General features: G+C 42.8%; 1 protein-coding gene across 1 annotated transcript in view; it reads right to left on the reverse strand.

The window, feature by feature from the left end:
- LOC126484321 (cytochrome P450 6k1-like) overlaps nucleotides 1-22,462 on the reverse strand; it is a 64,344-nt gene that overhangs the window by 9,849 nt on the left and 32,033 nt on the right. The window contains exons 4-6 of the mRNA XM_050107762.1: nucleotides 20,271-20,533; nucleotides 16,075-16,274; nucleotides 1,380-1,601 (exon numbers count right to left, since the gene is read on the reverse strand). Of these exons, the coding sequence (XP_049963719.1) occupies nucleotides 1,380-1,601; nucleotides 16,075-16,274; nucleotides 20,271-20,533 (685 nt within the window). The remainder of the gene's footprint in view (nucleotides 1-1,379; nucleotides 1,602-16,074; nucleotides 16,275-20,270; nucleotides 20,534-22,462) is intronic.

A 22,462-nucleotide genomic window follows, 5' to 3' on the forward strand; every position in this document is an offset into this window, starting at 1 on the left:
ACAGCAGACGCGGAAGAATATACATACCATGTCATGTTTATATTCGTATTATTCTTATGCCTAATAGTGATACAGTCAGAAATGAAGCACGGCAATTGACTAGATTTTTAAATCTAAGATGACTCTAATTTCTGTGCATAATGTAATGTACTAAAGAGGCGTCTGCAAAGATTTTCAAACGGAAAAAATTTTCGCTAAATTCTCGTTCAGAACATCTTCTATCATACGCAGTCTATTATTTGGTTCTTGTTGATCATTATCAAAGAAAGCAGCAGTGTAAGTAGCAACGAACAGCAGTCTCTTGCCATTGTTTCGCTAATGAGATGATTCCTCTCTTTGTTTTTTAAATTGTAAGCGGCGGTAGCGTACGGCGACAGACCGTAAACCCTCATTTTCGGAATGCCACAAACAATGCATGACACAGTACAGTAATGCATTTTCAGCTTTGAGTGATGGAAACACCCATAACAAAGAGAACTGCACTTGTCAGATCAAAGAAAAATATGAAAAAGGAAGGGTACCCGTATAAATACGGACGGAGTGCCTGACGCATAACAACGGCTACCTGGTAAAGCTTAACTGCTAAGCTTACAACTCGAACCAAACTACTACAGCTGTATCATCATTCATTCAACCTAAATTGTGTCCCATATTACAATGGACCAACTTTGTTTCGATTTGGAAGTGCCACCTAAAACTTTTCTCTCCCCTTGAATTTCGAGTCTCAGATTTCAGGTGTGGCTTAGATTCGGGAAAATTTTTTTTCCTCGATTTCGAGTCTCATTTTTCAGGTGTGGCTTAGATTCGAGTGCGGCTTAAATTTGAGTAAATATGGTAAGCAAAATTCCCAGATTTATGGATTTGTAAGTGAGCTGTGAATGTCATTTTAAGCTATATTTGGCAGATTCTTTAGATGTTTTTCTTGTATGGGTGCAGGGCAGATACACATGCTCCCAGTCTGAATCATAATCAATAGTTGGTTTATAGTAAATAGGCTGTAGATTCGAAACTTTAAACAGTTTTTTGAAATGGGTTCTATTATTTCTCTGAATCTGTTTAGTTTGAGGCCAGTATGGCACCTCAAATGAAGGCTAAAAGTGAACCCTCTCTTTCGTAATTGCAGTCCGAGTTAATGTTCAATTTCTGAGGACTCAATTTGTGACAATTCTTCCTTCCTTCCTTCATCACTGTATAAGCGCGTGGGTGAACCTTGCCACTCATTCTGACTTGTATAATGACAGTACATGATGAAGAAGGTATGCACAATATGCTAATCACTATGGAAACCTGGGCTGGGAGGTTCTGCTGTAACATATCTGAATAGAGTGTAATACATTTACTTAAAAGTGGAATTCAAATTGAAGATTGATTTTCCTTACCAGATACCACTTTGTCGAGGTAAGTCATTTTGCCGATGGTGTCGTAGGAAATTTCACCATTGTTTTCCTTCAGCACAGTGTCAATTTCATCATGTAGTTTGCTCTGTACATCTGGGTTGAGTGCCAGTTCGTGCAGAGTAAAGCTTGTCGCCGTTGACGATGTCTCGAACCCCGCAATGAAGAAGACAAACGCCTGTGCTGCCAAGTCATCCATTGACAGTTCTGTAGAAAGACAGATAAAAGTTTCTGTCACAGCTGACTATGTCATAAAATGTGAAAGGGGATATTATTCAGTTAAGTAATGGTTTTAGTCAGTGCTTGATTTGGAAAAACAGAGGTTCTGGTACTGTGAGCTTGTGGTGGCTGTTTTCAAAATTTAGACTTATTAAAATGTTATTTTTATGCTTTCCTGAGCATTTTAAAAGTTAAAATACAATATTTGTACACATAAAAAAAATTGTTTTGTACCACATCATAAAATGTGCGGATCTGATTCCTTTTCATCAGTACTGGGTACCGGCTTATATCATCACAAATCAAGCACTGAACTTGTAGTGGCTGTGTGTGTGTGTGTGTGTGTGTGTGTGTGTGTGTGTGTGTGTGTGTGTGTGTCTGTGTGTATTCCACATCTCCTCCTAAACCACTGAATTGATTTCAAACGAGATTATACACACACCATTTATGGTCTATGAAGAAATACTGTGGCTCTCATTGGGATGTTGATGACATAGGAGGTGGGTACAGAGGTAAGGGGGAGGAAGAGAGACCAGAAACATGGGGGAGGGGAAAATGACCAGAGAAAGGAGGAGATGAAGAAGGACAGGGAGAGGGGAGGTGGAGATGGACAAAGAGAGGGGGAGGAGGTGATGCGCAGGATAGGGGGAGGAGGGGTAGACAGAGAGAGAGGTGAAGAGCAGGAGGCGTAGAAGAGAGATGAAAGATGAGGAGGTCTACTGTGCAGGTGGGAAAGGAAAAAGTGTGTAAGGAGGCAGATTTAAGAAGGAGAGCATGTGAAGAGGAAGAAGGACAGAGTGTGAAGAAGGGAGTGAGAAAGAGAAGGGAAAAAGTAGATTAGGGAAGAGATTTAAATTTTTCCTTATTAATTCGATGAAACAATAGAGACTCGGACATATTTGGACGTAGGCATAGCCATAAGTAAAAAGCTAGTGTAGTATAAAAATATTTGTATGTATGTTAAACATCTCCTATACTACTAGATCAATTTCAACAACAGTCAGTATACATTATCCTTACTTTGTGGAGAGAAACGTTGTGGGTGTAAGAGTCACCTGCTTCCCTTAGAGTGGGGGGGGGGGGGGGTGGAAAGAGTGTGATATAGAAGCATAACTCAGGAAAGCCAGGAGCTATTTCAACCAAATTTTGTATGTAACTGACTCATTATTTGTGTTATTATTTATATGGTAATACTATGTGGGAATTATACCTGTAATACCTCCAGGGATGAGAAGCCATGGCAAAATATAAAAAAAAATATTCGATTGGGGTCACTATGGTGATTTGTGGCAGTGCAGATGGTGTTACACCCCTTTGTTAGGAAGGGGATGGGTGTGCATAGACAATAACATATCAGCCATCTCTGTGAAACAATGTCTTCCAAACTTGGCACACTTATCACTTCCTGTTTGAAAACAAATTACTGTGTGTGAGGATGAGGGTGAAAAAGGTTGGCATAAAAATATTATTCTAGAAGCCCTGGAACAATTTCAACCAAATTTTGTACATATGTGACTATTTGTTTAAAAATATTGTGGGAGTAAGATACTTGTACGAGAACAGGGGTGGACATGGAAACAAGGTGGTGTGCCATATGCAAATCTTGGAAATGACCTGTTCATATTTCTCTTCTACACTTAGTTGACTGGGGTACACATGTCAGTTAGTGTAGGAACCAGGTTGCGAGAATGACGCCGCAGCAAGGCAATAGTTTTTTCAGGCTGTTTCACATAAAAGATCATGCCACACAGCAGAGTACCCAAGATAGAGTATACATCTGCCCAGGTGTTGCATGGTATAAAACAGCAGAGAATAAGGTGCATAGATGGATGTAGCCATGGGTAAGAAGATAGTTTTTAAATCTGTGTGCAGCCAGTTAGAAGGGAGAGCCATATGGCATTGTTAACAGAGGGAGACCTGAGCCTAGTTGGGAAGACACATTTTCCTTGTTGCAGACTGGCACCTTTCCGCACTGTGTGAGAGTTGTGTCTTCAGTGTGTCTGTTGAGTGTAGAGGGTGGTATTGTGGTTGTGTTGCACGATGAGAAAAGAGAGAGGTTGAAATTCGGTGCTGACACACAGCCTATACATCTCCAATAGCATCAAGGGAACTGGCAGGTTTAGTGCCCCATTCAATAAACAGATCAACATCAGCAATGTTACATGTCCCCATTACATGCAATGTCATGGGGACTTTTGGAGTTAAATTCCAGGACATTTGCACCAAGTCTGGTCATCTGAAACTTTACTCTTTTTGCCACTCAAATATTAGCTGTGAAAATTTTTCCCACCCCTAAGATATGAGCTGTCAACCTCAGAGTACAATGCCACCTCATAGGCATGTGTCAGCAATGATGTCTACAGAAGCAGTTCTCCAACAATAAATGTTATATTATTTTGTTTATCAGGGAATACTGCCTTTCAGTAGCCAAGTCAGATGTTAGTCTAGGGAACTGAAAATGTTGCAGCTATTTTTGACAAAATTCGCATCTGTTTTTGGGAAATTGCATATTTTTAGACAAAATTCACATCTTTTTATTTACAGATGATTATAAGTAAAAATGTAATGGTTGTTATGTTACGTTCCTGGAGAGCTATGAAACTGATTGAAAAGAAAGAAATGGTGATTTTGGGGTTTCTAACTGGAATGTTTGTGTTTGCAAAGCCTTTAACAGTTATTTCCCGAAATGGTCTTTGCTTATTTTCTTCTTTTAGGTCTATTTAAGTTTTCATTTAATGATTATGTCTGTTGAGAAACAGCATCATTTTCACACTTCTGATTTAAAATGTTTTTCGACATTGTTTTACTTTTCCTACCACGTTTGATAGTTACAAATTGCAGAGTGTTGATTTCGACCTTTTGTGGGCATTCATGGCTGTGCGACACATACTTGACAACACTATGGATAGAATCGACAATGTATGTAGCATAGAAATATAGCTGAAAATAACTCTTCACATGTTAGGGGAAGACTTCTGGAGTTGTCGAAATGCATTAACAGGTTTTGTTTTCCTGTCGCTCAACAGTGCATACTGTGGACATTTATTATTTTTAGTTTATTTACTTTTTCCTTTTAGTCTGTAATACACTGACCAGCCAGAACATTATGACTACCAACTTACTATCAATATGAACCCATCCAGGCGATGACCTGCTATCAGTATAAACCCATCTATGAGATAGCAGTGTCATTTGGCAAGGAATGACTGCTAGTCAGACACACACATGGTGCATGTAGTATCAGTGAACGTGGTGTGTCCGCAACTCGCGGTCGTGCGGTAGTGTTCTCGCTTCCCGCGCCCGGGTTCCCGGGTTCGATTCCCGGCGGGGTCATGGATTTTCTCTGCCTCACGATGACTGGGTGTTGTATGATGTCCTTAGGTTAGTTAGGTTTAAGTAGTTCTAAGTTCTAGGGGACTGATGACCATAGATGATAAGTTCCATAGTGCTCAGAACCATTTGAATGTGCTGTCCATGTGTAGAACGGGTAAGGTGTACGATCTACAGGGTGGAGGAAAACTGTTTCAAGAAATTTTAACCCTAGATAGCTGATGCCAGTAGGAACCAAAATTACTAATGTTGTGTAGGTCGACAACACACCATTTTTAAACGCCACATGCTCCCATTGGCCATGGGATTGACCTGTTGCCATTTGTCGGTTGACGAGCAGCGCTATGGTTGTCGGTTCATGCATACAAATGTCCCTTGCCCCGTCACTGGCCCAATGTGATATGAGCTCTTGTCAAATAGGTCTTGTTGTTTGTCTCCATCTCACGTCAGAGGCATTCACACGTAAGCTTGACTTTGGAGCACACACACATCACCTGCGATTTAGTCATACAGTAAGCATAGCGGCTCAGTATTTGTTTGAAGAACAACGAGACATGGTTTTTGTTTATGGACTAGGCGATGGTAATACACATGGAGCTTGACATTTGTATGGGGAATGGTACCCAGCAGGATGCCACCCACACCCACAAACATCCACAGCAATTCACCAGCGACTTGGCAAATAGGCTCAGTAGTGGAATATCATGGTGATGCTGGAAGACCTCGAACATGATGGGATGCAGCATTTGAAGAGACGGTTCTCAAGCACTTCAGGAACACCTACAACAAGTACTCGAGCTGCTGGACACGACATGGGGGTCACTCATCGGTTAGTCTGGGGGTTTGTAAAGGATGACGGCCAGCATCCATTGAATTTTCACCCTGCCCAAGACCTAATCCCGTGGCGAACTACGAACACAGACTAGGGTTTTGCCAGTGGTTCCTGCGATGTGTTGCATGAGATCCCGACTTCCCCGCCATTGTATTGTTTACCGAGGAGTGCATCTTCCATTGGGATGGCCTTTACAATATTTGAAACGTTCATTACTGGGCAAGGGGAAATCCTCAAGTTTTGTATGTCCACAGACACCAGGAACGATTTTCGCTCAACATTTGGGCAGGCATTGTGGATGACCTCCTCGAATTACCGGGGCAAATTACCTCCAATTTTCGCAAGAAGCTCTAAGTGACCTGCTGGAAAATGTTCCCCTGGACATATGGCTACATATGTGGTTGCTGCATGATGGAGCGCCCATACATAACAGTTGTGCTTTGCATGTATATTTAAATGAACTCTTTAGTGCCCGGGTAATTGGTAGAGGTGCTCGTAGTACATGGCCCCCACAATCACCAGACCTCACGCCACCGGACTTTTTCATGTGGTGATCCTTCAAGTTTCTAGTTCACCCAACCGGATGCAAACCACCTAGAAACAAAGAGGATTTAATGGACCACGTTCAACATGCCACCAATCACATCAGGGCAATGCCAGAAATCTTTGAAAGAGTTTGGCGAAACACCATTCGATGTCACCAAGCTTGTGTCACGTCAGAGGGCTGCACGTTTGAGCACCTGCTTTAAGCAAACAATGTCCTAGCTACGAAAAAGCCCTTTTCAAGACCAACACAATTTGTAAAAGACTTTCTGAACACAAACTAACAGCTGTTAATGAGTTTGTTCCCAGTAAGTCTTATCATGAAACTAAAATGGGTGTGTGAGGACCCCGGAAGGTTTGCCCCCAAGCCCCCAGAGTGGAAGGCTGGCACACTAACACTGAGCATGTGGACCACCTTGGCTATACCGCGATCTCCGGCAGGCAAAGCATTTGTGGTCATGTGTTGTCCAGAGCATCCAGCAAGAGGGCTATCATGTGGCCAGTTGGAGAGTGTGGTGCCAATTTTCCATAGTTTAAAAACTGTACATTGTCAATCTACACAACAATCGTAATTTTGATTCCTTCTGGCATCATCTATCCGGGGTTAAAATGTTGTGACACAGTTTTTCTCCGTCCTGTATATGAGTGTGACCGAGGGCAGATTGTGATGGTGTGGAGACTCAGCATGAGCATTTTCGAAACTGCACGATTTGTCAGGTGTTTGAGGGGTGCTTTGGTAAGTGTTTCCAGCATGTGGCGAAACCGGCATGAAACCATGTCCAGACATCGTGGGGTCGGACGGCCACCTCTCATCACAGATGTTGGACGTCATAAGCTGGGCAGACTAGTAAAACAGGCCAGGCAGTGAACTGTGGTGGAGCTAACATCAGACTTTAACGCTGGGCGGTGCACAAGTGTGTCTGAATGCACCGTGCACCAAACACTCCTAACAATGGGCCTCCCCAGCTGACGACCCATCCATGTACTGGTGTTAACACCACGACATCGGCAACTACAACTGGAATGGGCATGTGACCAATGGCACTGGACGTTGGCGCAATGGCAGAGCATTGTATGGTCTCATGAACACTGATACTTTCCCCATCATGCCAATAGGAGAGTGCAAATTTGTTATCTTCCAGGGGAACAACTTGTACTGCAGGATGGAGACAAGTTGCCGGTGTCTCCATTTTTTATGCTCTGGGACCTTCACATGGCCATCCATGGATCCAGTAGAGCTTGTGCAAGTACCTTGATGGCCAAGGGGTATTGTACACTGGTTGTAGTCTATGTAGACCCCTTCATGACGATCATGTTTCCCAATGGCAGTGGCATTTTTCCATGAGATAATGCACCACGTCACAAGGCCAGGAGTGTGATGGAGTGGTTTTGAAGAACACAGTGGCGAGTTTAAAATGGTGTGATAGCCCTTCAACTCGCCATGTCTGAACTCGGCTGAACACATCTGGGATGTGCTCATCACCCCCCGCTCCCCCCCTCGCAGAATTTTCGGGAATTAGGTGACTTGTGTTTGGAGATATGGTGCCAGCCTCTCCAGCGACTTACCAGGGCCGCAGTGCTTACACACCCTGATGTGTCACTGCCTTATCCATGCCAAAGGTGGACGTACTGACTATTAGGTAGGTGGTCATAATGTTCTGGATGATTGGGTGTAAAGGAACACACTGAATGTGCACTTGATCTGGCATGAAAAGAGTACATAATATTTTAATGTAATTAAAACAAATATGTTAATAATAAGTAAATATTATGCTCTTTAAGAGTGGAATCTAGATAGAACACTTATATAAAAGAGAAAATAGTAATAATAGAAAAAATCTATGTACAGTCATTTGGCCTTCTGGTGCACAGATATCTGTTCGTCCAGAAGGCAGATTTACTGGTCTATTGCACTATGCACCATTGATGTATAACAAATTTTCTAATTTATAGTTCTGGACTACACTACTATACAACACTACACTACACAGCACTATACTACACACAGTGTACACTATAAACCAGCAGAAGACAGCGAGCATAAACAAACTAGAGTTATAGAGGAGCAGTGAATGGAAACAAGCCCTCTCACAGAGCAGCCAGGTTATATTCATATTTTGCACATCTGCAAATGTAGAACTTGACGCATGGTCTTTGCAGAAACTTGACATGTGGTCATAGGGATCCCCGACTCACACTGCTGTTTTGATGGTCGTAAGAGAACACGTTGATAGAGCAGGATTAGGTTCTTCACTGATACCAAAATAAGAAAACAATGAGCAACGTGCAACACAAAGCATTCCGTAACGGCTACCACGCAATTCCTTGCTCATGTTGGCAGTGTCGTAAACGAGGTTAAAAAAAAAAATAGTTAAACTGGCTCTAAGCATTATGGGACTTAACATCTGAGGTCATCATTTCCCTAGACTTAGAATTACTTAAACCTAACTAACCTAAGGACGTCACACACATCCATGCACGACGCAGGATTCAAACCTGCGACCGTAACAACAGCGCGGTTCCAGACTGAAGCACCTAGAACTGCTCGGTTACAGCAGCCGGGGTAAACAAGGTAGTTCAGGCTTGACAAGTACCAGCATTTCACGAAACCGAGGGGGGTGAAAGTTACAGAGCAAGTTCCGGCAATATGATGTTGGTTCGCTGCCAGGCGATTTGGACTGTTGCAAGTTTATCAGCTCATCATCTCGGTTTCTTACTGTATGATTTAAAGCCTTTTTTTGTTTTGCTGTCTTTCGACACAAAGCTGGTTTCATATGATTGTGTTCCTAATTACGACGTAGTGTGTGTGTGTGTGTGTGTGTGTGTGTGTGTGTGAGTTGGACTCTGACTTGTGTCGTGAATGTGTTGCTCATAATCTGCTTGATTTTTGCTTCCGTCTGTAATACTGCGTGGTATAAATGATTCCATGTTTGTTTTTGTCTTACAACATTTAAATGCGCTGTAAGTACCAGTACATTATTCATGTTCTACTCTATTATAGTTTGCATCCATTTGTCGTACTTTCTCACATTTAATGAACTCCATGTGAGGGCTATTGACAGAAATGGTACTCAACCGTATTACATCTTGTCACGGAATGAATATGTGTTTCTGCATTGAATGGTGTTACTTCTTGCCACTGATTGTGAGTACGCTTTGTGGTATTAGTGACAGAAGCCATCGTGCCAGGTACTATTATGCACAAAAAATATAATACATGGAGCGCATATCTGTACATGAGATTGTGTGGTATAGTGTGAACTTATTTCCACTGTACTGAATGCTACTGCATTTAGTAAACTCTAGTTATTCAGAATCCACTAGTAGATACAATGATGAAAGCATGAGACTGTGTATTATTTGCTTTTAAATTTTCATTGGAGTGGGAGGATGAGTATACTGCACTGATTTTTGCTAAAATGTATTGTCTGTAGTACCTGAGTACCTGTTAATAATGTGTGAACACGTTTGCATAACTACTGCTTCATTTTTAGCATTTGCAGATAGGGAATCGTTTTATCCATACAATATTAGAGACGCATGCAAAACTAGCAGAATACGAGGTATATATTGACAGTGCCATTCAAAGAGTGCTACACGAACAAGAGGGTAATAAGGAGCAGATTACGGTGAAACCACTTTCTGTGTCATGACATTTCAGATAATTTTTAAATTTTGAAATGTGCTAAGGTGGAATTATTTCTCCTTCATAATAGCTACATAGTCGAAATTACAGTACTGAGTTTCACAAATAAATTATTTAATAGTCAAGAGGTGATTAAGATTTCTTGAATGTAGTGAGGTCACAAAAACCTTTCAGTTTACAGGTGCGCACTTCCCTTCTAGACTATGAGGCCCAGCCGTGAAGTATAAATGAAGAATATTGTCATCTGATCGCGTATTTCGGATTAAAAATATTTTCCACGCCATATTTTCTCGAACTCCAAGCTTACTGCCATGCCACTAGGAGTGCTGCTGTCGTTCTCTGTGCCTCTACAGGCTTTGCAGCTCTCATATTTTAGTGTTTTGTAACGGAACCAAAATTACAAAAACACTTGCCACCTAAAACTGGCTCGTTAAAGTGTCCGCATCATTCCAAATTTTGAACTTTAGCTAGCAGACAAACGTAAGCATTCCTTTGTCCTAAGATGCTAGGTCCCACGACTGAGTCCTGTGTTGGATTACGCAGCATGTATCTTCACTGGCCACAATCGGTGTGACCAGAGCACCGAGCGCACTGATATATCGTTGCGTTCGTGTACTTTTCATTTTGTACCCACATTGTCGGGTACATTATCTTGATAAGCTGGGCTACATTAAATGATTTTGCAGTACAAGTAATCGACAACAGAGTGGATTTTCGGTATTTATGGACAGAAAATAAAGCTATTTCAAACTACCTGTGATAAAATAGTCCACCTGGACGCAATTCGCTGTGAAATAGAAGTTATTACGTAATTTCGCATTTTCGCATATTTATTCGCATTTACCGCAAATTGCGAATTTTTCGGGCCTCTAAGAGTTACTGACTCAACTAATGCTGACATAGTCCACTGCGTATGCAAAACGCATTATGTTATGCCCACCCTACATGCTTCTTACGTTGAAGATTTCCAGATAAAAGGGCAGGTATAAAATTCTTTTCCTTTTCCACTACAGATCCCAAGACGTGCGGCATATTTGTGGCGGGAAATTCAGAAAATTATGACTGGCAACAGTAGAGCAAATACATGATAAATTACTTCGTTTATCTCGCTGAATAGCAAGAGTGAACAATGTTTCCTCATTAAATGTCGTGACGATTTCCTGTCATAACCGTGCTGATCACGCCTAGCACTCAGTCTCTAACACAACGTCGTCACGAGACGTTAATCCTGTCCTTCCTTTCTCGTGGGTCATTTTCCCACTGGAAAATCACTACTGTATATTTTGTGGTGTCACCGCCAGACACCACACTTGCTAGGTGGTAGCCTTTAAATCGGCCGCGGTCCGTTTGTATACGTCGGACCCGCGTGTCGCCACTATCAGTGATTGCAGACCGAGCGCCGCCACACGGCAGGTCTAGAGAGACTTCCTAGCACTCGCCCCAGTTGTACAGCCGACTTTGCTAAGCGATGGTTCACTTACAAATTACGCTCTCATTTGCCGAGACGATAGTTAGCATAGCCTTCAGCTACGTCATTTGCTACGACCTAGCAAGGCGCCATTATCATTTGCTATTTATCTTGTGATGCATGTACCGTCAGACAGATGTTCACCAACTATGGATTAAAGTTAAGTATTCAAGAAGCTACGTACTTTACTTGCTAGTCTCAATTACTTTACCTGTTCCAGACCTCACGCCAGTCTGCGTGAGCTTAAACGCGTGCCTTTCGGCTTCACCTCCTAGTGGCTTGGCTGTCTTGCCAAGTCACAACATATTTTGCGTAAGTATTTCAGTGTCCGCAGCCAGAACAAAGCTGAGGATGAATTGTAGCTTACATGGCATTTATTTGACTCAGTGACCTGCTTATTTTGAGCCAAAAATATTTGTTAAATGTCTTGTACAATTAAAGTGTTCAAAAGTGTGTGAATTCCTACGGGACCAAACTGGTGAGGTTATCGGTCCCTAGACTTACACATTACGTAAACTAACTTATGCTAATAACGACCCACACACCCATGCCCGAGGGAGGACTCGAACCTCCGGCGGGAGGAGCCGCGCAGTCCGTGACATAGCGCCTCTAACCGCGCAGCCACTCCGCGTGGCTGGTACAATTAATTTGTGCTTAAATGTAAGGAGAAAAAGTGAGATTTAATTAAAGCTTAGTAAAAGTCCTGTCCATAAATTGTTAAATTCGTCAGATTGGACACTACTGCTTCTATATTACTTTTGCACTGAAAAATGATGTACTCTAGGAAGATGAAAGTAGCCGTATGCATCGAAGCGTCATTAAGAGGGTCTGAAGGAAGATTGCATCATACAGGTACATATAGAGGAAAAGACGAATACTACTTCCGATATGGATTAACAGTGCTTCAGTGACTATAGTTTGTGTAACACTTAAATCTGCAAACATATTCCTCAAGCCTCCATCGGTACATGGCGGAGAGTACCTAATCACTCCCTATCCTGTTCACCTCACAGACGGAGTCTATATGCTGCTGTACGAGTCCTGATTTCACTCATCTTGTCTTTGCAGTCCATATGTGACATGCATGTTGGTGGCCATAGGATTGTTTTTCAGTCAGCGGCAAATGGCGAATCTCTAGTCAATGGCGTTATGCGGAGAGAACTTCTTATTTCCTCCAGGGATTCCCATTTTAACTCACAGAGTAATTCCATAATACTCGTGTCTTGCTCGAGCCTACCAGTAACAAATATAGCAGCACGATTTTTATATTGTTTCGATGCCTTCCTTTAAACCGACCCGGTGCGGGTCTCAAACACTTGAGCAATACTTGATAATGGGTCCAACAAGTGTTCAATACGTCGACTCCTTCGTGGATGAGCTACACTTTCATGAAATTCTCCGAATGAACACAGATCGATTACCCACCTTCTTACAACCGATCATACGTGTACGTTCAATTTCATATTCATTTGCAATGTCACGCCTTAATATCAGATCGACACGACAATGTCAAGGAGCACACCAGAAATATTGTATTCTAACGCGACAGGATTGTGTTTCCTACTCTTCTTTTCCTTGTGCCTTTGTCCCGCACTTGCACAGGGTCGGCATGGTTATGGTTTGATTTAGTAAGGGGTGACCGGATACCCTTCCTGTCGCCACCGCGGTGGATGAGATGATGTGGAAGACAACACAACGCGATGACGAGGATGAGGACAACACAACATCCAGTCCCTGAGCGGAGAAAAATCCCCGACCCTGCCGGGAATCGAACCCGAGCCCCTGTGCGCGGCATTCCGTCGCGCTGACCACTCAGCTACCGGAGCGGACTTTTCCTACTCATCCTCATTGACTAAGATTTTTCCACTTTCAGAGCAAGTTTCCATTCACCGTAGAACACAAAAATTCTCTCCAACCCTTCCTGTATCTTGCACTGACTCAACGATGGCACTTTCCCATACACTGAAGCGTCATCAGCAAACAATTGCAGATTGCTATTCATACTACCCGTAGGATCATTTACGTGTATGGAGAACAAGAGCTGTCGTATCACAATAAGGACATTACGTCACAATGATTGATTTTATCCGGCTGTGCACGAAAATGCGATATTTCAGGGCGTCATATCTCCCATTCTGTTGATCACTAAGACAATTTAAATATAACAGACTCCCTCCAGCCCAGGCAAATTGAACTAATTGGACGGTTCTGTCGCATTAGGTGTGATCTAGGGTTAACCTTAGGCAGCATATAAAAGCTCTATTTCTTCACGGGCGGTTTCTGAGAAAACCCCAGAAGACCATGATTTTTGGTTACGAAAAACCATTAGTTGCGAAGATGGCCGCTTCTGTAATTTCTGTTCATGGCATATCGTCGACATTCTTTCCATATGTTCTTCAGATCATATTCTATGGGAACTTCGAAACTGTTTTCGATATCATTACCCGTTACCAAGGTCCAGAGGTTCAAAATTACCTTACCAAAGCGCATAAAAAATGAACGTAATATCCGTCTGAGAAGTAAATGTAGTTTTAACTGGCGCAGAGGGCAAGGGTTATAGGATCATTGCAAGAGTTCTGAGATCACACAATCATTTAGTCTGCAGTTCTTCACGAATAAGACTTTATAGGTTAACGTAAGCGATTTTGTTACCCTTATATTATTCATACTGATATGCTTTTTAAGTGTCGAAGTACATAAACTCTCAAAATTTTACTGACCTACAGAATTAATTTTATATGAATAGCACATCTTCCTGTAACAGTGAAGAAAATAGAATCCGCCAGAAAAATGTTTCAGTCTTAGCACAAAAAGACGAATATGTACCTCTTTAAAAGACTCTGAATTAAAAGTGGAGAATCAGCTGCCTCAGTCCTGCAAACGTATTCACGATTTTTTGGGGTAAAAGAGAGTAACAGAGAGAGACAGTGATGGTGGAAGGGAGAGGAGACAGTGCCAGTGGGAGAGAGAGTGAGAGAGAGAAAGAGAGAGAGAGAGAGAGAGAGAGAGAGAGAGAGGACAGTGATGGTGAAAAGAGAAAGTAGCAGTGAAAGGGAAAGAGAGATGGATGAAGACAATAGCAGTGGGAGCCAAAGAGAGGAGAAATATTGATGGTCAATGGGAGGCACTGGTAGTAAAAAATAAAGAAAGATGGAGGAGGATGGAGAAAGAAACAGTGGGAACAAAGGAGAGAGGAGACAGTGGAAATGAAAAATACAGATGAATGGAGACCATACATAGGCTCAGGGGATCTGACCCTCCCAGACCGGCAAGCTTCAACACGTAGGTATAGCGGAGGGCGAATCCTGCCCTGCTATTTTAAACACAAGTTGGACCCCCAAACTTTGTGAGCTGCCAAGGTATGGTGAAGGAGTGGAAGTAAAGAAAGATAAGAAGAGACAGTCTATACAATGGCAGTGGGATATACTTAAACAATGAGAGACGCATACAGAGTGGTCCATTGATCGTGACTGGGCCATTATTTATTGCATTAATGTGGTATTTACAGGTAATCACGCTGTAACAGCATGCGTTCTCAGAAATGATAAGTTCACAAAGGTACCTGTATCACATTGGAACAACCGAAATAAAATGTTCAAACGTACCTACGTTCTGTACTTTAATTGAAAAAATCTACCTGTTACCAACTGTTCGTCTAAAATTGTGACCCATATGTTTGTGACTATAACAGCGCCATCTATCACAAAGTGAAAAAAGTGGTCCAACTAAAACGTTTGTATTCCTTTACGTACTACACGAATATGTAATAAAAAATGGGGGTTCCTATTTAAAAAAACGCAGTTGATATCTGTTTGACTATGGCAGCGCCATCTAGCGGGCCAACCATAGCGCCATCTGGTTTCCCCATTCAAGCTAGACGAGTTTCGTTCTTTGTAGTTTTTTCGTTTGATTTTTATTTCGTGAGATATTTGGCCCGGTCACTATTACCCTGTATAGATGGTGGCAATTAGAGGGAACTGCTGAATATCAAGGCTTAACTACAAAGAGAAACTGGATAAATCAGAATGTTCTGTATTCAAAGAGTGCAAATATGTTCACATGCCAAAATTTGTGGTGAGAAAGGCTGAATAAGGATCGAGGCAACCAGTTGCTCACTTTTCTGTCAGAGTCTTTAAAGAAAAACATATTCCCCTTTTTTTTGGTGCGACAGAAGCATTTTTGCTCTGGTAACTCACAGCTCGTGCTTCACATTGTGTAGATACGCATGTTATAATCCAGAAGAAAGTATTTTTGCACTACTGTACGTTATATATTTGGTTACACTCAAAGTCAAGAACAGAAATGTAGTAACACAAAGCAATTAAGCTAGTAGACAGCATTTTCTAGTGGTGCTTATCCAAGTACACGTTACCAGCATGTGGTACATTCGTAAACACAAGAGATAATGGGTTCAAACTAATTCTTACTAAAGTGAGTGACAGCACTTTCTTCCACCGACCCCCTCACATACACCACAGAAACACAACTTACAAACCATAGAACATGCAATCTAAGATTATATGATACGTAGGCGCACAAAGAACATGATATTCCTACACGATGGCTTTGTGCCATTTGGAAGAGAGGACACTGTGAGTGTAGCTAAACACCAGCAAGAACAAGAAGAGAAAGAGTGACTTACTGTCAGGAGTGCCAACACCATTCTGATGCCCGTTCTCCATTGTCTCTCCTTTGTCAGGGTCGACATATCCCTTGTTTTTGAGCTGAATGAGGAGGTCCATGAAATCTTTCCTGCTGTAGTTGTTCTTCTCTCTGTAAGCGACAGTGTCTGCGACCATCTGCTGAAAATATCTGCTGACGTCTGTCGTTCCTCCTTTGACCCTACAAAAAAGATAATAATTATTTAATATTAACGCAACGACTCCTAAAAGCAGTTCCCCCTTTCTACTGTGAAAGACGATTACTTGTCTAACATATCCAAAATATTGTATGTAGCGGCACATGATAGATGGTGCTGTTCCAGAAAAAATGAAGCTCCTATCAGGTTGTGATCCACAAGGAGTGTGCAAACAACATGCGATGCTGACTGGTCCTAAGACGAAAATGGATGCATTCCGAATTTTCGGCCGCGAGACTGATCATGGCTGAAGCAGCGTTCCTAACTCATTCTATGCTCGACGCACGTCTTGCATTAGTGGTGGATGCCAGGCGGCTATCGGCGCGGCGCTACAGTAGCGGTGAGATGGTCCATGACAACCATTGGTGTACTTTTCTCGAAAAACTGTCAGCATCTCAAAGAATGTGGAGCGCCTACGATCGTGAGCTTCTGGCAGTATATGAAGCAATCTAGGCGAAGAGCAAGTGCTCAAGATGTTCACGTACCATAAATCGTTGACTTTTGCTTTCAACAGCTGTTCTCCACACCAATTGAACTATCTAGAGTTCGTACCTTAGTTCAGTACTGACATCAAGTACATTTCATGCGTCAACAGCGCGACGAGTTCAATCGACTTTTCTGCTCTGGCCCGAGCACAAAAAGAAGACTAGGAACTCCGAACGACGCTCGTCAACGACGACGTGACACTATAACAGTTGCAGCTCGTCAACATTCTGGGAGAAGATGTCAAGCTCTATTGCAACCTCTCTCGTGGACAACCTCATCTGTTTCTTTTACCAGCTTTCAGAAAATAAACTTTTTACAGCATCCAGAACTTGTGCCATCGAGGAGTATGTCCGGTTTTTCGACTCTTTCCCCAACGTTTTGTGTGAGTTGGCACGGAAAAGCACTGTCGAGGATGGACAAGGACATGTTCACAGTGCCAAAGATGTAGATGGAACAGTACGTTTTTCCCATATAAATCTAGATGCTATGCGACCACTTCCTCCATCGAACAGTCAACGCTACTTTTTCACAATGTTCAATCGTTTTACCCGTTGGCTATGGCCAATGGAAATTGGTACCATTACAGCCGAAACATTAGTCTCTACATTTGCGTCAGCGTGGTTAGCTGTGGACGGCAGTTTGAATAGGACCTGTTCGCGCAGCTTGGCAGATTTGCGGCTATGTTCCTTGAAGGCGGAATTCATGTGCTATGGAAACAGATGGACTTCGTCTCTTCCAATGGTTCTGCTTGATCTACAAACAGCTTATAAGCCCGATATTGATTCTTCGGCTGCGGTGTTGGCCTACGGAGAGACCTTGCGTCTTCCTGGCTAATTCGTCAACGCAGGTACACTGCAAACTCCCTCGCAAGACCAGACGGATTTCTTATGTCGATTGCAGAACCACGTCGCGCGCATCCATCCTCCAAAAGCTTCTGTCACGGGACGCCACTTTGTTACATGCATAAGGACCTAGATCACTGCTCGCATGTCATGCTCCTCACCGGCGGCGTAAAACCACCCTTACAATCTCTGTACACTGGCTCGTACCGTGTGTTACGGAGAAATGCGCAGACAATGGGTACCACCGCCACAGATGTCCATAGAACACCCAGCGACGCGGACAGCTCGCTGGAAAACTCAGCTGGAAAAGTCAGAATTCATCTCATATTCTTCATCTGCCTGAAGAAATGAGTAGTCATAAAAATAAATAAAAATAAAATATCACATGGCGTGTGATAATGGTGGGAGACACCATCATTGGGTTAGACTAAATCATCGGACCAATGTAGCAGCAGCCTTTAACACCAGCATTGGTTCATGCTCAGGGCTTGATAATTCTCCAGTTACACTTAGAGTTCATGGTTCAATGTTTGTTTTAACGTTGTTAGCAAATACCCTATTGAATAAGCATTCATGCATCCTGTGACCGATTTTGCAGGCAATACTTGAAACCCCAAAACACTCCTTCTGCTGCATGTCGGGCAATGCGAAATCAACGAGGCCTCAGAAAACGAATGACAAAGCTCTCTGTCCGATCTTTCCATCGAGGTGATGGACAGAAATAGCTTAACCACCGTGTGATTTTAGCCTGAAAGAAGTTGGTGGAGCTAAGCGACCTATCACATATTTTCCACAGAGAATATCGAGGAGGGAACCCATGAAGCAAAAACACAAATTCACTATAAGGGTGCACGAAACACGGCGGGAGTGAAAGATATATACCCTCCCGATATGTTTGACAAGTATGTACTATTAGCAACCTAGTACAGTTTGTTGCTTTATACTAAGAATGACTTGTAGATTCTCATGTTTCTTACAGGCTGAGATATCCCATAACACGTTTGACGTCATAATTTTCGGCGTGGCCATTTCTGTCGTCTGAAAATGACAGATTTACTCTCCAGCGCCATTACTGAAACTTTGGATCATTACATGGAGACACTCCATACATAGTGAGGCCATTGCGGTGAGGTAGTGCGAGATTGTATGACTTAAATTTTCCAACATGTCCAGCACCTCCACATTAAGTGCACATCTTCATCTACATTTACATCCATACACCGCAAGCCACCTGACGGTGTGTGGCGGAAGGTGCTTTGAATATCTCTATATTGTTCGTGGAAAGAAAGATTGTCGGTATGCCTCTGTGTGGGCTGTAATCTCCCTGGTTTTATCCTCATGGTCTCTTCGCGAGGTATACGTAGGAGGGAGGAATATACTGCTTGACTCCTCGGTGAAGGTATGTTCTCGAAACTTCAACAAAAGCCCGTACCGAGCTACAGAGCGTGTCTCCTGCAGAGTCTTCCACTGGAGTTTATCTATCATCTCTGTAACGCTATCGCGATTACTAAATGATCCTGTAACGAAGCGCGCTGCTCTCTGTTGGATCTTCTCTAGCTCTTCTATCAACCCTATCTGGTACGGATCCCACACTGCTGAGCAGTATTCAAGCAGTGGGCGAACAAGTGTACTGTAACCTACTTCCTTTGTTTTCGATTTGCATTTCGTTAGGATTCTTCCAATGAATCTCAGTCTGGCATCTGCTTTACCGACGATCAGCTTTATATGATCATTCCATTTTAAACCACTCCTAATGCCTACTCCCAGACAATTTATGGAATTAACTGCTTCCAGTCGCTGACCTGCTGTATTGTAGCTAAATGATAAAGGATCTGTCTTTCTATGTATTCGCAGCACATTACACTTGTGTACATTGAGATTCAATTGCCATTCCCTGCACCATGCGTCAATTCGTTGCAGATCCTCCTGCATTTCAGAACAATTTTCCATTGTTACAACCTCTCGGTATGCTACAGCATCATCCGCAAAAAGCCTCAGTGAACTTCCGATGTTATCCATAAGGTCATTTATGTATATTGTAAGTAGCAACGGTCCTACGATACTCCACTGCGGCACACCTGAAATCACTCTTGCTTCGGAAGACTTCTCTCCATTGAGAATGACATGCTGCGTTCTGTTACCTAGGAACTCTTCAATCCAATCACTCAATTGGTCTCATAGTCCATATGCGCTTACTTTGTTCATCGGTAAGGGCTCTCTGAAAGTTCCTAGGTTGGAGAAAACTTTAAAATCCAGGTATGGGGAAGAAAGCATGCGGAAGTTCCTGTTCAAGGATCTGAAAAGCAGAATCAGTAGCAAGACAGCGGCCGTAAGCCAAGTTAGTGAAACGCAGAATGTTTTCTGTAACATAAATGCCCTATTGGGGTTTCAACATTCCGTCGACGAAGAGGCTCGGATTATAGGAGGACTGGGAACTAATTCAGAGGTGTCATTCTCAAGGAAGCATTCCAGCATTTGCCGAAAGCGACGTGTAGAAATCCCAGAAAACCTAAATTTGGAAGACTGAGCGGACACTTAAATACCGCTCTCTGCAGCGTGAATACAGCGTCTCACTCACTCTACCATGAGGATCTCCCATTCCCCTTACATCAAATGGATCTATTTACAGGAATTAAGTGTTGCAGGTCTCACCTTAGGTAGTTCATTAACGTTGGACTGAGGAAGGTCAGAAGGAAACCGATGGCCGTACGCGCAGAAGGCTCAAAGATCTTGCGTCCCCACTGTCGGAACTCGTGGTCAGGATTCCGCTGGCAGTTGCACTCTTGGCCGAAGGCGACGGAGGAGATGACGTCAGTGGTGAAGCGCGCAATCAGCTCGCGAACCTCCACCGACTCCCCGTGGTCCACCATCTTCCCCACTACGTCGGCCATCTCGCGCCCGCAGTCCTGGATCGTCTGTCACAGAAATACGTACCACGTCACTACCAGCGTCCGTAGCAGAACAGCACGCTTCAGAGAACTAGCACAGCGTAAGGTTATGAACATGTTTGCAAATCTATTCATTCAAAAAATGTATCTTCAGTGTGCTGTTCACGTAGTTGAAATACAGGGTGTCCAGAAAAGGACTCCCAGATTTCAAAATTAAATTTCTCGAAAACAAAGATCGATAGAAGAATGCAGTAAACGGTATGTCTATTGTGAAATCTGTAAGAAGTTTATACAGCAGTTTGAAATAATAGTTACAAAAGCTGCTAACAGATGGCGCTGTAGGCTGTACAGCTCATATCAGCATACATAAATGAAATAATCGTATGAAAACAATCTTTGCAAAGAATCACATCACAATGTTTTCAAAATGTTCACCATTGGCACTACAGAGGTGGCGCAAACGAAGAATGAAATTCGCCATCACATTTCGTAGTGTCTCAACCGAAATGGATTCACATGTCACAGAGATCGCCAATTCAAGCTCGTCCAGCGTGGCGGGATGCTTCGGGTAGACCATGTCTTTCACTGTGCCCCACAAAAAAAAGTCACAGGGAGTCAAATCCGGTGAATATGGAGGCCAATCCATGCCTGCACCAGTAAATTTGGGATATTCCAAAGCAATGACTTGATTCCCGAAGTATTCCTCAAGAAAGCGAAACACTTGTTCGGTCCGATGTGGTCGGGCTCCATCTTGCATAAACCATTCAGTACCTGGTCGATCCTCTAACGCTTGCTGTGTGGCGACAAATTGTTCCAAAATTGCAAAGTAACGCGCACCAGTGACCGTTTCTCAAATGAAAAAAGGCCAATAATGCCTCTTCTGCATACTGCAGCCCACACAGTAGCTTTAGGGGAATACAGGGGTTTCGCTTCACACCAATATGGCTTTTCGGAACCACAAAATCGCCAGTTCTGCTTATTCACGTATCCATTCAGGTGGAAGTGTGCTTCATCTGTAAACCAGATGCAGCGAACATAAAATCCTTCACTATCAATCATTGTGAGCATCTGATTAGCAAAGGCAACCCTTTGTTGCACAGCTTGTACGGGTATGGCCTGGTGTGTTTGAATTTTGAATGGAAACATGTGTAGGCTCTTTCTCAGTACGGATGACATTGGATTTCGCTGAATAATTCCAGAAACTGTGGCGATATTTTCAGGCGTAACTGCGGTTTGCTTGCGGCCAACATGCCCCACTAGATCATCAGTTACACTGCCTGTTCGTAGAAATTTTGCGAAGAGCGTACGAATGGTTTTCGCATCGGGTCCTTTTGGAACATTAAATCGTGCTTGAAAACTTCGCCTTGTTGCCGTAGGACTCTCTTCTAACCTGTGGTACTCTAGCAATAGAAAAACGCGTTGTTCAATGGAGTACATGGTTTTAATCTCTTCCTTCGGTACGCTAACCTCCTTTGACGTTTCAATAGTGGAACTGATCGCTCTGGGCTTCGGATCACTATTTATACTAGGCATTACGTATGGCGATTACAGCGCCATCTGTTAGCAGCTTTTGTAACTATTGTTTCAAACTGCTGTATAAACTTCTTACAGCTTTCACAATAAACATACGGTTTACTGCATTCCTCTATCGATCTTTGTTTTCGAGATATTTAATTTTGAAATCAGGGAGTCCTTTTCTGGACACCCTGTACATAACCAACACGGATCCAGAAAATATTGTTCCCATGAAGTAATGAGTGCTGTCGACAAAAGACCTCAGATCGATTCCATATTCCTAGATTTCCAGAAGACTTTTGATACTGCTCCTCACAAGCGACTATTAATCAAATTGCCTGCATGTGGAGTATCGTCTCAGTTGTGTGACTGGATTCGTGATTTCCTGTCAGAGAGGTCACAGTTCGTAGTGATGGATGATAAATCATCGAATAGAACAGA

The sequence above is a fragment of the Schistocerca serialis genome, chromosome 6 (assembly GCF_023864345.2).
Source record: "Schistocerca serialis cubense isolate TAMUIC-IGC-003099 chromosome 6, iqSchSeri2.2, whole genome shotgun sequence".
Taxonomy (NCBI): domain Eukaryota; kingdom Metazoa; phylum Arthropoda; class Insecta; order Orthoptera; family Acrididae; genus Schistocerca; species Schistocerca serialis.